The sequence below is a fragment of the Alexandromys fortis genome, unplaced genomic scaffold (assembly GCF_014885135.2).
Source record: "Alexandromys fortis isolate MF-2015 unplaced genomic scaffold, M_Fortis_MF-2015_v1.1 scaffold_195, whole genome shotgun sequence".
In the NCBI taxonomy this organism is placed as follows: domain Eukaryota; kingdom Metazoa; phylum Chordata; class Mammalia; order Rodentia; family Cricetidae; genus Alexandromys; species Alexandromys fortis.
The window spans coordinates 1,755,258-1,772,412 of record NW_026068105.1 but is presented as its reverse complement, the minus strand read 5'-3'; the positions used below and the strand labels follow the sequence as shown (position 1 = coordinate 1,772,412).

The 17,155-nt window shown below is 39.9% G+C and overlaps 1 protein-coding gene across 1 annotated transcript in view; it reads left to right on the top strand.

Annotated features, from left to right (window-relative positions):
• Col4a6 (collagen type IV alpha 6 chain) overlaps positions 1-17,155 on the top strand; it is a 298,496-nt gene that overhangs the window by 121,670 nt on the left and 159,671 nt on the right. Inside the window, exon 3 of the mRNA XM_050124047.1 lies at positions 10,364-10,447. Within this exon, the coding sequence (XP_049980004.1) occupies positions 10,364-10,447 (84 nt within the window). The remainder of the gene's footprint in view (positions 1-10,363; positions 10,448-17,155) is intronic.

Below are 17,155 nucleotides of genomic sequence, written 5' to 3'. Positions count from 1 at the left end.
TTTGGCCATTTTAACTTCTTCTGTTGAGAGATCTCTGTTCAGCTCGGTGCCCCATTTTATAATTGGGTTGATTAGCCTTTTACAGTCTAGTTTCTTGAGTTCTTTATATATTTTGGAGATCAGACCTTTGTCAGTTGTGGGGTTGGTGAAGATTTTCTCCCAGTCAGTGGGTTGCCTTTCTGTCTTAGTGACAGTGTCCTTTGCTTTACAGAAGCCTCTCAGTCTCAGGAGGTCCCATTTATTCAATGCGGCCCTTACTGTCTGTGCTGCTGAGGTTATACGTAGGAAGCAATCTCCTGTGCCCACTTGTTGTAGAGTACTTCCCACTTTCTCTTCTATCAGGTTCAGTGTGTTCAGACTGATATTGAGGTCTTTAATCCACTTGGACTTGAGTTTTGTGCATGGTGACAGACATGGATCTATTTTCATTCTTCTACAGATTGACATCCAGTTTTGCCAGCACAATTTGTTGAAGATGCTCTCTTTTTTCCATTGTATAGTTTTAGCTCCTTTATCGAAAATCAGGTGCTCATAGGTTTGTGGATTAAAGTCTGGGTCTTCTATACAGTTCCATTGGTCTTTTTAAATGATTTTTAAAAAACAATCTTTTCCTATAGTGCTGAATATTATGCCTTCATATTCAGAAAATGTGCCTTAAAGCTTGTCTTCAAAGCAGTGAAGTGATCTTGATGTAAGGAAATCTTGGTTCAACCCTGTTCAGCTTCTAGTTGCATCCCTTCTATTTCAATATTACATAGGTCCATTTCCTCTCTCTAACCAACCTCCATATAACCCTTACTTGGGCTGCCACTCTCTTTCACATGAATATCAGTAGCAGTCGCCTAATTTTTTCCTCTTCCTCTCTACTCTACATACCACTCCCAGAAGCATGTTATTTTTTTTTCCTTTTAGAAAAACTCAATCTGACCATGTTGCTCTCCTATGAAAATTAGTCAGTTCTTCCCTGTGGTGTATTAAGCATACAATGTTTTTTTGCTTTCCTATATAAGATGAACTCTTGTCGTCCTCCCCTTGCCATTCTTGTTTCAGTTATTCTAACCTCTTCACTGCATAGTGTGCTCTCTGTCAACCAAGAGCATTGCATGTAATGTTCTCTTTCCTGGAATGAGTTTTGTCTTGCCTCATCCCTTGACCTAGCTGGCACCTCCTAAAACTTCATACCACACTATCTAAGATAAAACGTCTCCTGTCCCACAAATGAGGCCAGATGCTCAGATTGGGTATTCCCATATCCTTGAAAGAGTATCATTTGCTTTTCCAGTGTCAAATAGAAATTCCTGAGCTCAGGGCGCCAAGTCTGCACCTAAGTTCAGGTCAGGTGTCTGAAACAAACTGGGCACTCAATTGTTGTAGGGAGGCCATTCATTCATTCCCAGCTGTCCAGACCCAAAATAATCTCCCTGAAACTATATTATTTAAATCACTGCTTGGCCTATTAGCTCACTCTTACATCTTAATTTACCCCATTTCTATTAATCTGTGTATTGCTACATGGCTGTGGCTTACCAGCAAGGTTCCAGCATCTGTCTCTAGTAGGGCTACATGGCGTCTCAAAGATTCTGCCTTCTTCCTCCCAGCATTCAGCCTGGTTTCCCCACCTACCTCTATTCCCTGCACAGGCCCATGACAGTTTTTTTTATTAACCAATGGTATTCACAGCATACAGAGGGGAATCCCACATCACTCAATAGCTTTCAGTGTGTGTGTGTATGTGTGTGTCAGTGCACATGCTCACAGAGGCCAGAAGTTGACTGAGTGTCTTCATCAATTGTGCTCTACCAGATTTTTGGAAACAGCTTCAAGGATCTGTTTGTCTGCACCTTACCAAGGATTACAGGCATGTGGTGCCCTGCCTGACCTTGTATGTTGGTGCTGGGGATTAAAACTTTGGTCCTCATGCTCATACAACAGAAAATTTACTGATACTGATCTATCTCTTTAGCTCACTAATATTCATTTTTTTAATGAAGGAACAATTTTGATGTCTTCATGTCTTAAATTTTCAACTTTCATAATACCTTGATTTTCTTTCCAATACTATTAGCACAGTTCTTATTCTTTAAGCATTTATGTAAGTTTATTCCATAAGACACAGTCTCAACCCTTTGAGATTTTTATTAGATAATTTTTTTCTTTTAATGCCAAGATTCTTGAGTTCTTCGTATATTTTGGGGATCAGCTCTCTGTCCAATATAGGGTTGGTGAAGATCTTTTCCCATTCTGTAGGCTGCTATTTTGTGTTGTTGATCGTGTCCTTTGCTTTACAGAAGCTTCTCAGTTCAGGAGGTCCAATTTATAATTGTTGCTTTCACTGTCTGCACTACTGAGATTATGTTTAGGAAGTGGTCTCCTGTGCCAGTGTGTTCAAGTGTACTTCCCACTTTCTCTTCTATGAGGTTCAGTGTGTATGGCTTTATGTTGAGGTCTTTGATCCATTTGGACTTGAGTTTTGTGCATGGTGAAAGATATGGATCTATTTCCATTCTTCTACATGTTGATATCCAATTATGCCAGCACCATTTGTTGAATATGCTTTCCTTTTTTCCATTTTATATTTTTAGCTGCTTTGTCAAAAATCAGGTGCTCATAGGTGTGTGGATTAATATTTGGTTCTTCAATTTGAGTCCATTCCAATACCAGGCTGTTTTCATTACTGTAACTCAGAGTTTGAAGTCAGCGTTGTGATGCCTTCATAAGTTCCTTTATTGTACAGGATTGTTTTGGCTATCCTGGGTTTTCATTTTTCTATACGATGTTGAGTATTGTTCTTTTGAAGTCTGTGAGGGCATTCTAATTTTTTATTTGCTAAATATAGTCACTCTAATTATTTGCAGACTATGGGACCTGTCTTCTCAGGCATCTTCCAACCTTAACACTCGAGCATCCTTCAGTTGTGACCAGTATCTAGACTTAAGAAAATGTCGTCTTTCATGGATGCTCAGCAATATTGGCAAAGGGGAAAGTATCATCTGTTTCAAACATTATGGGCAACATTTAGATTGTGTGTTGAGCACTTGCTAGGCAACTTTAAGTTCTTTTCAAGCAATGCTACATCCCTCTGAGTCCTAACTCATTTTGGATATGTCAAGCTTTTCCTATGCAATCAAGAATGTTCATTTCTCTCTGATGCCCTGACCCTGTCGGTTATGTTTGTGTATGGAGTGAATACACTTGAGCAGATGTTAGAGAGAAGTGCCTTTAAGAACTACTCAGCAGCGTCTGGTGTCGGCTTCTTCTTTAAGATAAAACGTGGGTGACAAGTCCATCTGGTGAGGAGCCAGCTCCCACAGCTCACTTCCTTCTCTTCTCAGACTTTCATTCATAAAATCATGGGGAGCTTTTCTTCAAAGGGAAATACACATTAAACCTGGGATAGAACTCAGTGTGGTTTAGCATGTGTATTTGTTTATATTTCATTGAGCAGATTTTTCTTTACAACTGTTCAAAGTCATATTGGATTCTCTGTACTATTAGTACAATGTTGAGGAACATTGGGATGCTGTTAAAGGGGATCTGATTTAGCAGAACAGCATTTAGAACCAAATTTAGGATTGAAACCCTGTGACCTTGGGCAGGTGTCCATTTAACTCCTAGGTCTTCAGTTTTCTCTTCTATGAAATATGATAGTAACAGTGCCTGTCCCACAATTCTATGAGATAAAAGCCGTGAACTATTTAACTTAGTGCATTGCAGATGTTCATGCTGTTAACATTGATGAATGTGGGCCCAGGAATATGTGCAAAGCAGTCCAGGAAGCTTCTCTTGAATCCTGGACCCTGGGCCCATAAGTAGAGAATGTTTTTTTTTCTTGTTTGTTTGATTGATACAGGGTTTCTCTGTAGCTTTGGGGACTGTCCTGGAACTAGCTCTGTAGACCAGGCTGACCTGGAGGTCACAGAGATCCACCTGCCTCTGCTTCCTGAGTTCTGGGATTAAAGGCATGCGCCACCACTGCTGGATGAGAATGGATATTATAAAAGAGTATCTTACTGTCTTGTAATATCTTTTTCATTTACACACTTAGCTGTGAACTGCAAAGAGAAAACCTAGCCTCAAGTCTTCACTTTGTCACCAGCTCTGAAACTCATAGGTGTTGGTGTTGTTTATTTTATCTAGAAAATGGACAAATAGAAATTCTTTTGTTTCAAAATTAGTTATGGGACTCAATATGAAAGCTGGCAAGAAAATGCACCAATGGTAAGGTAATGTGAAGTAATTAATGTAGTCTTGAAAACTGCATAAAAAGATGTATCTCTTTCTTTCCCTTCTCCATGGCTGCTCATTTTCAGAATAATCTTAAAGCTAGTTGCAATAAATCCAAGAGGAAAAAAAGGGACTAGAGATAGAAATACCTGGTTTCTTATCACAACTTGTATTTGACTCTCTGTGTTGGGAAGTCATATAATAGCGGAGCCTGCATTTCCTCACATTTAGAGAGAACTGATCATTGAGTGAGCCCCTCTTATGGATCCCCTGTACAATACTTGTTACTCTAAAGTTCATCCCATCTAACATTTTGAGCATCTTATATATGTCCACCATTTTACTAGGGGTATTATGTTAAACCTCAGAAAGACCTGAAAAATAATGCCAGGCATTGAGACATAGAGGATTTAAACTGATTTTTGTTATTAAAACAACCAAGGCTTTCATCTCCAAAACCTCATCATCTCAAATGACATTATAAATGTAATAAAGAATTGTAGTATCTCAGGTTTCGTAAGCTGGTAGTGGAAGAAATCAAGACATTTCGTTTTCTCATGTTTATAAATTCAAAAGGAAACAAAACTGTTCATTTCCTGGAAACTCCCAGAGATGATTGATGCTGGTCCAAAGACTGTAAGAAGCACTATTTTCTGCTCATAAGTCACCTCATAAGCAAGATATCCTCTGATTTTCCCAACAGAGCAGCATTCTGACTATGATACTTCCTATTTCTTTATCTTTTCTTATTCTCTTGCATGGTGTATATCACCCAACAAATAGCTCACATTAATTGCTTTACTAGAGCAGTGGTTCTCAACCTTCCTAATGCTTTGATCCATTAGTATAGTTCCCAGAAATAGTCAGCATACAGAGGGGTATCCCACATCATCTGGATAAAGAAACAAGTTGTACTTCACAATCTAAGGACCTTTGGAAAGATTGTCCCACAGCAACATGTAATGCTTGGTCAATGACCGGAACCTTGAGTGTTGTAGCTTTTCACTGATGTTGAAGTGTCTAGGGAAGATGTGAAGTGTGATTATGGCCATGGCATGTGGAGTAGTGGGATGGGAATGGCATTAAGATCACAAGTGTTAGCACATGGTCCTTCCCATTATGTCCCAGGTCAAAATAATTTCATTAGAGCCTCTTACACAAGGATTCTGCACTTACAAAGTGTTTGGAAAGGGTGGACCATATTTGCTTATCTAAATGCTAGCCAAAGTGGCACTTAATAGTTTGGGGCCCTGTATACTATGATGAGTTATGACCTACATTCATGCAAGTGAAAATGGGTTGTAATAATCAGAGTCCATTACATAGGTACATTTTATATATTGAAATGATTTTTAGTGGCATTAGTGTTCCTCGATAAAGCTAACAAATCAACGTTATATTTTTTCCAGAGTATTATCATGAGCTCTTTACTGCTTCAGCGACTCACTGCACCAATCACAACTAAAGTCTTGAAATTTGAGTAACCAATACCATAGCCCAGCATCACCAGTTCAGCACGATGTCATGTTTGTGTTGATTCTATATACAGCTCTTAGTCTCTGACTACTTCATTGTACTTTCCATTATAGCTAGGGATGCATTTTAAATATCAAAAATACATATAGTTTTATTTTAAGTGACCCATATAATGTCCATAATATATGGATTTCAAGATATCAATAAAGTTTTACTTTTGTCCCTGGGCATTATGCCCACTGCCTTGCATGCACTAGACAAACACTCTACCATTAAGCTATATCTCTAAGCCATTTTTACTTTTTTTTTAATTTTGTGGCAAGATCTCACTAAGTTGCTCAGACTATCCTTGACCTTGTGATCTTCCTTCCTCAGCTACCCGAGTAGTTGGCATTGTAGTCCTGTACCACCAGATCAGACCTCTTGCATTCTTATAATAACTTATTCTTATTGTTTTCTGTTCAGGACTACAAAGGAAAAGAATAAATACTTGAAATAGGAGTTATGATGGTGGTCTGGTAGAGTTTTAGAGAAACACTGCCCTAGACTATCTCCCAAAGTCTTCATAGTTTTAATTTTTTGTAGGTGTAAATGGAAAATTGGATTTTTCAGTGGAAGTTGAGAGTACTCAATGGTAGAAAGGATTACTAAGAAAACCGAGATTTGAGTGGCCCCATACAAGTTAGGATAGAGGATAGGCTTGGCGCTTTAACTCCGCCCACCTCACTGTAATTGAAGACCTCTGTGGATACTGACAGGGCTCACATTACAGGTTGACATCCATTGCCTCATGACTAATGAGGCTTCTCTGGTTACTTTCTCCAGTGACAGAGAACAGTGATGCCTCCCTGTCTGTCAGCTTATTCTGGAAAATTCCTAGGAAACCTTAGCTTCTGCTCCTTGTATTTTTGCTTAGCTACTATCATTGGTATTTTATTCTCCTATCTTATTGAGCTCCATGACTCCTATAGTAGAAATATAGAAGCTCTTATGTATTATAGACCATTTTTTTCACTGTGGCTTACCCCCAACCCCAGTCTGATATGATAATTTTTATGGGAGACCAAACAGATGCCATATGGAAATGGAACCTAGTTCCAAAATAAACCTGTTGAGTACTCTCAATTGAAAGGTGTAGCTTTCTCCATTTAATAGCATGTATGGCTGTTTTCTCTTTCCATGAGTTTATAAACATTCCCTAAAGAGTGATTTAGAATGTATGAATGTTTGGGCAAGGAAATACTAAATAATCATTATCCTAAAAAGAAGAATGTTCAATATGAAACAATATGACATCCAGCGTGAAATCTAAAATCACTATATCAAACCTATCACTTCCTTTTAAGGATTACGAAGGAATATAATACATACATGTAATAGAAATGAGTTGCTCTCTTAGTTTTATTTTTATTTTCTTCTTGGTCTCTACCAGCTCCAAGCTGCCTCCTCTCAAAGTATCCTTTGATCTTGCTCTCATGAAAAACTTGCCCGTTTTTATACAGTGTATACTGTAAGGTGGAGGGCCACCTGGAAAGTGTAAGGTACCACTTAGCATGTCAAAAGCATAGAAGATAGATACAATATCTCATGTTGTGAAGGTGTTTGGAATCTAAAATAGTAATATTTTGTCATAGCTCTGCCCTCACTACCTTATTATGGAGGTGTTTTGGCGATAAAGTATTGTGGGAATGTTTAAAGAGATAAGAGACCATCTGAAAAATTCACTGTGCTCTCTGAGAATAAGGAAAAGGCACACATTTACACAGAGGGAGGGAAGTGTGAGACCAGCTCATAAATATGCCTTTCTTGTGGAAAAAGTGACCATTATTTAATAACAACAACAACAAAACGTCAAATGATACTAAATCCACTCTAGAAATACAGTTTGTGTTGCATATATTAGCTAGAATTCAAGTTTAGCTGTTTTTCCAGGGTGGTAAGGTCAGGATGAAAGTTTTCCTCCATTATGAGTCCTTGAATTGAGGCTCTAGTAAAAAAAAAAAAAAAAGGACTTTAAAAACACTACGGCCCGCATGTTAAAATACTTTGAGAACAGTCTTGATTCATGTCATGGTTTCATCCGATACTCATCAACCATTACTTGAGCATCATCTATTGCTTTAGGCATCGAGGTTACAACGTTGTCCAAGACAACGTTTCCTTGATGAAACAGATTTTGTGTTCTAGTGGGGGAAGATAGTGTGTGATGCTATATATGTAATAAAGGAAGTAACTAGGGACCACCTGAAGGTGAGTTCTCAGGAGTGAGAACAGACAAACTGAGACCTCGCTTATGAAAAGAAGCCAGAAATAAAGAAAAACCATCTGGAGAAGAACATTCCAGGAAGTGACACTGATCCAGTGGCAAATCAAATCACTAAAATTTTATTTTAAAGTAATTATTCGGTACGATGGTTTTTAAGATGAAAGCAAATTTGCATGCTAGAGAAAGAGGTATACTACTTATATTTGTTTTACAAATATTCTATAGAGTATTCTGTAATGCAGGATATACAGCATCTTCAAGGATTTTCAGAGTTGATCAACTTTTTGGTATTATAATTGTTAATGCTGAGAACACTACACTGCATAAATGTGTAGGACAAATAAATAGCAGACACATATTTAGGACCAGTTCAGAAATTGTTGGAGTGTGTGCCTAATACCAAGTCAAAATTCATTTAATGGTTATTTATAAACTTAAGTCAACAACTTAAATGAGGAATTTTAAAAATCAAACATTCTGACATGCTGAGATCCAAAGTCATACTGATCTGATACATGCTGAGTAATGATGGCCGGGAACAGTAGTTCAGTAGAAAGTCATTGTTTCCTGTAATTAAGTCATTATATGTCTATAAAAGTGGGAAACTTTTCATGTTCTATGAAAATATTGCAGTTTGTCATGTGTAGTAGTTTTGAATGTGTGCAGAGGGTTCTCAGGCAGTGTGGAGACATGTAAAGAGCAACATATTTATACTGTGTGTTCACATGCAGTGAAGCCACTAACACAGCACAGGTGAATGCTGCCAGAAACACCTAGGACTCGTTGCATATTTGATTCTGAATTCGTTTTTAGTGGCTGCATGTTGAAAATCATTGTATTGTTTCGAAACTTTTTGTGACCACTCTCTGTCACATGACCCCAGATGAGGTCACAGTCTATAGTTTGAGAAGTTGTGGTTCTGTTAACAGGGAAGTTGAAGATCACGAAGCTGTGTTTGGAGAAGACTCCATGCTGTCTGATAGTGTGGCATGAGGGAAGGTACTGAGCTGACTTGAAGAAAGTGCCAAAATGCCAGGGGAAACCACTTTATAGCAACCCATTCTGTAGCGACTAATCGAGTACCCCGGGACTCACTCTAGTCCACAGAGATCCAATTTACATGCTGAGTTTTTAGAATATAGAGAATGCCTGTGCATGTGCTTAGAGCTGCATCAGCCATAGAGAGACTGAAAAAAAGATTAGACAGCATGAGCACATATCAGGTTATTTGAGGGTCTCGTAGAACTTCAATTAGTCATCATTATTATCATCATCATCAACGTCATCAAGCAGAGTAGAGGGGACAATGAAGTTCAAGAGTGCCCAGGATGCTGTGGGATGGTCCTTGAGCAATTTGAATCTGACTCATGAGGTACAGGAGAGGCACTTATAAGGTTGAATGATCTGCTGAAAATAGACCCTGAGGAGATGAGAGCAGGGTTCAGGGTGACTATTTTCATCTCCTACTATTTTTCTAGCATATTCTCCCCGGGTAATTATCTACAACTATTGCTTTGCCAATAAGTACAAATCCATAAATCTCTGGACAACTTCTTCCACACGAGTGCCACATAACACATATTCTCTTGTATTCTGTGACCAGAATTTTTACTAATGAGGTAATGTCTGTATCATCATTTCTTAACCAGCTACCAAATTGGCTATTTGATGAAGTATAGACTTTACCTAAAAGGATGCTAGTCAGCAAGTCAGCATTCTCTAGAGTCAAAGAATGTATGGAATTAATCTCTCTCTCTCTCTCTCTCTCTCTCTCTCTCTCTCTCTCTCTCTGTGTATACATATGTATATATACACACACATATACACATTAGATGATAGATAGATAGATAGATAGATAGATAGATAGATAGATAGATAGATAGATAGATAGGAATGAATTACAGGCTGCAGTCCAACAAGTCCAACAATGGTTGTGAATGGCAAGTCCAAGAATCTAGTATCTGCTCAGTCCCATGATGTCTCAGCTGGTCTTCTGGATGTTCTAACAAGGGAAGGCAAGCAGGCAAAGAAAAGCAAATCCTTCTTTCTTCCATTGCCTTTATCTAGGCTTCTAGAAGAAAGTGTGGCCCAGATTAAAGGTGTGCCTGTTGCCTCAAGATCTGGGTTAAAGGCATGTTGTATTCTTGACTTAAGATCCAGATCACAGGTATGTGCCCTCCACTGCTAGATTATAGTTCATTCCAGATACAGTCAAACTGACAACTTAGAATAGCCATCATACTAACATAAGATGAGTCTTTCCTTCAAATGACATCATTGGATGAAATCATTAGTCCATTACTTGGTGAAGAGGAATGTGACTAAAGGTTAGATTCCCTGGGGTGATGTTTTTCCCTGGTTCACATGATCTACTATGGTTTTCTCTTTTTTAAATAGGGACAGAAGACGTCCTATGGAAATCCATGCAGGAGCCAAGACTGCAGTGGAGGCTGTACATGCTCCCCTGAGAAAGGAGCAAGAGTAAGTTGCTTATTGCGTTGCTGAAAGACAAATAGTCACAGAGGATGTTATCTGTTTTATATGTTTCCTTTAAAATTAAATAGTATAGAATTTACTCGTATGACCTCATAGCACAAGCAAAGTGATGAGAACAAGCTGGCAGGAACCTTGTTCACTACTAATAAGCAGAAAGAGACTGGTCAAATCTCTGAGGGACCATGAAGCAGTTTCCTGCACTGACTTAATGCCAAGGCTCCCCCACAGTGTCATTGGAGTGTTTCCAAGAGCTAGTTAGATTGTGCAGAACCAGATTATGATAATGTTTGTAGATACGTGGGGAATTTCATAGCTCATTTATATCCACTTAGTTTCTCTCTGCCACTCTAGGGAACAGGTGATCCCGTTTTTATCTACAGATTGGGATGCAGCTTCTCCCAAATCACTGGCTTATTGGGGGTAGAAGCAAGAGGGTGGGGAAGCTGTAAAGTCCAGAAATGCAGGCAACTATAAAAATGGTTTGCAGATACTCTATTAAAATAAAGGATAGGTTTTAAAATGCATTTTACACATCCATACAGAATGCCATGTAAATCACAATAAGCACATTTCCGTCAGTGCCTATGTATATTTAGCCACCATTTATTTTCACTAAATAAACCTGTGTCTTTAGTATAATGTAGAAAATGTATTCAAGGCCATCCACTCTACTAAAATTATAGGTAGATTCCCCGCAGAACTTAAGGCCATCGTGCCATAAGTTTAGATCTTCTAACTTTTAAAATTATGTTATGCTTGCATTCTCATCAAAGTCAAATAAGCCAAAGAAAGCGCTTACACTGTCAGAGGAAGATAGTAGCATAAGTGGGTCAAGCAAACCTTCAAACACATAGGCAGAGGGAACATGGTGACCGTTCCTCCTTCTCTTTCATTATCTTCCATTTGCAGTAAAGTGAAATGTCAAACTATGCCAGAGTCTGAGGGAAAAGAATAAAAGCCCTCTCTTCATCAGAAAGGATCATGCCCATTAAAGACATGAACTTAGAAAATCATAAGCTATCAGAAAAGGAAGGCATTTTTAGGGAGCTGTTCATCTTGTCCACTGACTGTACCAATTTAGAGGGACAATGACTTCCTGGCTTCGCACAGTAAATTGATGACAGATTCCTGGCTATTGTGTGGGTCTTTTAATTTCTTACCTGTTTGTTTCATTCGCTTACCTACTCCTACCTTTTGGTGAAGCTGTGTTTATTGTAGCCACCAAAGCCAGTGTGTTCTTTTAAAAGGATTTTTTTTACATTGATTTATTTTGTTGGAGGGCACTTTATGCATGTGGAGGTCAGAAGATAACAAGTCTCTGGACCATTTGAGCCTTGGGGGCGGAACTCTCTTTTTTTCTCTCTTTGTACCATGTTGTTTCTCTCTTTGTACTATTTGGGTTTCAGGGTGGAATTCTAGTTGTCAATCTTGGCAGAAATCACCTTTAGCAGCCAAGCGATCTTGCTGGCCCCAATTCATTTTCCATCAATGTGAGGAGTACAAAGCAAAGGTCCCCTTGAGGCTCTCTCAGGACCACTATTGTCTTTGTAACTCTTTTCTACATGTATTCAGTCATGTGTATGCACACATATATACATTCACTCTTCATTTTTAAAAACATTTATTTCCCAAATAGAATTGAAATGTTTTGGGGAGAGGGTGTTTATTTTCAATTTTTGTTGTTGTTGGTTGGTTGGTTTTGAGTGTGTATGTATGTATATGTGTGTGTGTGTGTGTGTCTTTGTGTGTTAATCCTTAAGGGCTTTGCTTCGACCTCTAGTTGAATGACTGTCCATTTTGCTGGTAACTTTAGGTTCTGTATTTTTGCCACTTCATAAAGGCAAAGCTGTCTTGAAAATACTTAAAGTTTCTTGTGCAGATAGCTACATAGATACTAAAGATCAGAATTATTATGTATCCATTCTAACTTTTAAAACTACTGGAAAATTACCCCACAACGTATCTTTGGATTCATATCTTCATTCTCTTGGTATGTGAATGTTTGTATTGCCACAGTTTTGCTACTACAACGAGTAAAATGTATCCTCATTCACTGATAACCCGTGAATCTCAGCCCATGTCCACATATTCACTGCAAGTCTGTGTCTTCTGGGCATTTCCTGCACATCTCCTTTGAGGTGATGGATCTTATCACTGCAAGGACATGGTAAATCAAAATGGCCCATGTGGAAGCAGAGAAGATGTGAAGTTTGACAGCAAACAGTGTTTCCTGATGACTTGTGGCTGGGACAGGGTGATAAGACTCAAGCATCAGGGAACTGAGGAACCCTCAACCACTTAGGCTTTGGAATCATTCAACAGTGACTGAATCTGCTCCTCCAGAGACTGGTCCTCCAGAGGTCGGTCCTCCACCAGGCACACATGCCTGGAGCTACCTCACTCTTTAACCCCCAGGCTGAGGTTTGATTTTATCAACATTCTCTGAGGAACCCACATTTGGGTTCCGAACATTTGGAGCCCAAGTCTAACTTCTTTGCAAATGTGAGTGCTTGCTGGACAGGGGCAGCGGAAAGTGAGCTCTCACTGTGCACAGCTGCATTTCAGTATTAAGAAGACGTAGGCTCCACAATTACTTGTGTTCTTAATGTCTGTTTGTCAAGTCTGAGATATCTGAGCCTATTTGCCAGGATTATTGCAATGCACCAACCTGTGATTTATGAGGAAAGAGAAAGAATGTATTTTTACAAACAGGTAAGGCCCCTGCTCTTAGGACAAGCTGGGAACATAAGTGCTTAATGCCACAAAACCTCTGTGTCCTGTTTTGTCACCCTCCCAGCTCTCCTAAATTCTCAGGAACAAGCAGAGTTGTTTAATCTGGCCTCAGCACTATTAACCATGTGGGACAACCTCTTGGTCCGTTTTTTGTGCAGATGTCAGAAAGATTTGAGACTGTTTTCCTTAGCTGAGCAGACGGCCCCATTTGGATCCCAAGCTGTTCTTCTCCAGCTGGGAGGAAGCAGAAGATTGGGTCACTTCTGAGCAACGCTGCAGCCCCTGGCAGGCCGCCTCCTGCCTTGAAGAGACATCAACTACAAAACTTGCTGGGCAGTATGTACTTTTCCTTTGCCAAAGGCCTCTTGAACTGACTGAGATATTTCCACAACACCTAACATGCCTACAAGCAGCAATCCAACCCTTTTTGGCTGCAGCTATCTTTGACTGATGTCTCCAAATTATGCCATGCCTGGTAAAAGCTCTAGCCAAATATGGAGGAATTGTGTTGTACTTTCTAATGCCCCACTGTGCTTTTTTTTCATAGAGACTGTGCTACATGACTTGCTTAGCTCCTAGTACTGAAATCTTAGCCTACTAAAGAAAGGACAGTTTTTTTTAAAGATGGCATATCTCCCTGTGCTAAATAAAACTTATTGCCTTAAAACAAAACTAGACACTTAAATTTAATATCTGACTTTCAAATTTCTTTCTTGGGTATAAGTTTGTTATCCAGAGGAACCATTCTTTTCAGTTATTTTCTTGATTTTATTTTTATTTTGTTTTCCTGTGATTTGATTAACCAAAGCATTTTAGATTGACATCCACCCCTTTCATTTTTCCTTTACAGGATTGGAAAACTGCCTGTGTATTAGTGCCTGGTAGTGTGTGTCTGTCTGAAATTTGGGGTGTGAGGAGGATCTTTGTTTTGTTGTTGTTTGTTTTGTTCTTAATATTATTTCAGAGTTTTACCTGTTTTCACAGCCTTCTGCTGTTTATGTACGACATGGTAAACTCCTCACTATCCACTGTATCTTCAGGATCATTTTCATATGATCCAACAGGATGATGAGATTAGAGCAACAGGAAATCTAAGAGGATAATGCAGGAGTATATGGGGGACAGAGGAAGGAAGGAAAGATGTAACAGCAACTGGCTACTTCACAAGAAAAATGGAGAGTCATGTCCGTAGCCATGGCACAAGTCAACCGATACAAGGAATACCAACTGTTCATAGGAGAATAAACCGACCCACTAGAGGACAGTGCATCTGGGTTCTGGACTTTTGGGTAAATATATTTTGCATCGGGGGAGCAGCAGCAGGATGGAGATCAACAACAAGAATTTGGGTCACTTGAGATCAGTTTCTCAGGAAACTGAAGCATCATAAACTCTCAAGCTGTGTAGGACATGGCTTCCCAAATCATGAAATGGACAAACGACCTTTACCTAGGGGAATCCAAGCAGTCTCTGCAAATGGCACATCAAACAATTGCTTACACTAGAAAGCTAGCAACTGTCCCTGTGTTTCCTTTCCCCACCAACCCCTTCAACCTGTTGTCAATTTAGCTACCTTAATCCATCTGCTAACCACTCAGTTTTCTCTCTGCTAGCTTATCTGACCTCGGTTTGTGTTGATTCTTGCCTGAATTACTGTCATTGAGTGTAGCTTGTTCTCCCAGCCCTTTACCTCACTCTGTCCTAATCATCGTGCTTCCCTAATTTTTCCAAAACACACATATCATTATGAAACTCTTGCTTAAAATCTTTCAGTAGCCACTCCTATAGATTCCCAATAAAAACTTTCATTACTAAATGTTCAAAATCCTCCAAGACCTGGCCTTTAAGTCCCTCCCCAGCATTTCCTCTCATCACTACACAACATTTGTCCCTTCACAAAGGAAACAGACAAAATTTTAAGTATACATACGTAAAATATTTATACATATATAACATATTTCTCAGAACCAGGTATGTGTTTTGATACTGCTACTCTGAGGCTGCTATCCCTTCATTGGCTGTACTTGTTCTCTGCTAACTTGCTTCTGTTAATTCATCCTTTAAAACTAAAGACAAGCATCAACGTTCCATGAGCCATAAGGCTGATGTTATCTACTCCATCATCTTTACTTTATGTTGAATTACAGCAAACTAATCGCTTGTTAGCACTGGCCAGTGTTATGAACACCTGAAGGACAGACACTGTCTTATACCTTGCGTGTCTGGTAAGCATAATAAACTGTTTCATAAAGGACTGGCCAAATGACTATGTGTAGTTCCAGTCCTTCTTGACATGTCCGGTGTTAGGTATGAGACCATTATAAAGCTGTGTAAGTCTCCTACGCACAAAGGACACAGCAACAGTAAAAAAGGAGAATCCAGGGCAGGCACTTCCTCGTGTTCATTGGATCCCATTTGGTTGTCAGGGTTCCACCTTCTGGCTCTTATTGTTTGCTTTGGGATCCGGATTTCTCTAACTCCTCTGAGATTTTTACTTTGACTCTTCTTTTGCCTGATCACTTCTTATTTTTTACTTACAAGATATTTGGCCAAAAAATCATTTTCTTTCTGCCATCAATCTGTTCCACCAAGATAAGGGCATTCTTAAATAATTCATAACTTTTGGACACTTATTTCCTTCTCGTTACCACCAACTTTGTCCTTAAAGCCTTTGAATCTTTCACAGAAACGATGGGCTTGATCTTCGCCTGTTTCTTCCCCTCGATGGGGAATAAGGGAGGTTGAGTCTGAGGAGGGAAGTAGCTGCTAAGTGGCAGTAGGAAGGGCGGTAGGAAAGGTCCTTTGGTAATTATGGATGGTTATTTAGGTCCAGGAGTAACTGATAATAATCTTTTTTTAATATAATTTTTTATTGAAAAAAAATTTCCGCCTCCTCCCCGCCTCCCATTTCCCTCCCCACCTCCCTTTTCCCCCCCCCCCCCACTCCTCTCCCCCTCCCTCTCCAGTCTGAAGGGCAGTCAGGGTTCCCTGCCCTGTGGAAAGTCCAAAGTCCTCCCCGCTCCATCCTGGTCTAGGAAGGTGAACATCCAAACTGGCTAGGCTCCCACAAAGCCAGAACATGAAGTAGGATGAAAACCCAGTGCCATTGTCCTTGGCTTCTCAGCAGCCCTCATTGTCCGCCATGATCAGAGAGTCCGGTTTTATCCCATGCTTTTTCAGTCGCAGTCAGCTGGCCTTGGTGAGCTCCCAATAGATCAGCCCCACTGTCTCCGTGGGTGGGTGCACCCCTCGTGGTCCTGACTTCCTTGCTCATGTTCTCCCTCCTTCTGCTCCTCATTGGGACCTTGGGAGCTCAGTCCGGTGCTCCAGTGTGGGTCTCTGTCTCTATCTCCATCCATCTCCAGATGAAGGTTCTATGGTGATATGCAAGATATTCATCAGTATGGCTATAGGATAGGGTCATTTCAGGTTCTCTGTCCTCAGCTGCTCCAGGAACTAACTGGGGACATCGCCCTGGGCACCTGGGAGCCCCTCTAGCACCAAGTCTCTTGCCAACCCTAAGATGGCTCCCTAACAAGGACTTCTCGAATTTTGCATGCAAATGGATGGAAATAGAAAACACTATCCTGAGTGAGGTAACCCAGACCCAAAAAGATGAACATGGGATGTACTCACTCATAATTGGTTTCTAGAGATAAATAAAGGTCAGTGAGTCTATAATTTGATTTCCTAAAGAAGCTAAATAAGAAGGTGATCCAAAAGAAAAACATATAGCTATCCTCCTGATTATGGGAAGTAGACAAGATTGCCGGGCAAAAAATGGGATCTTGGGGGTGGGGTGGGAGGGGGGTAAGGGGAGATGGGGAGAGAAAAGTGAGAAGGGGAGGTTGGGGGGAACTTGGGAAACTGGATGATTGGGATAAAGGAAGGTTGGATAGGGGAGCAGGGAAGCACATAACTGATAATAATCTTAAAAGGTTATTTAGGTCCAGGGGTAAT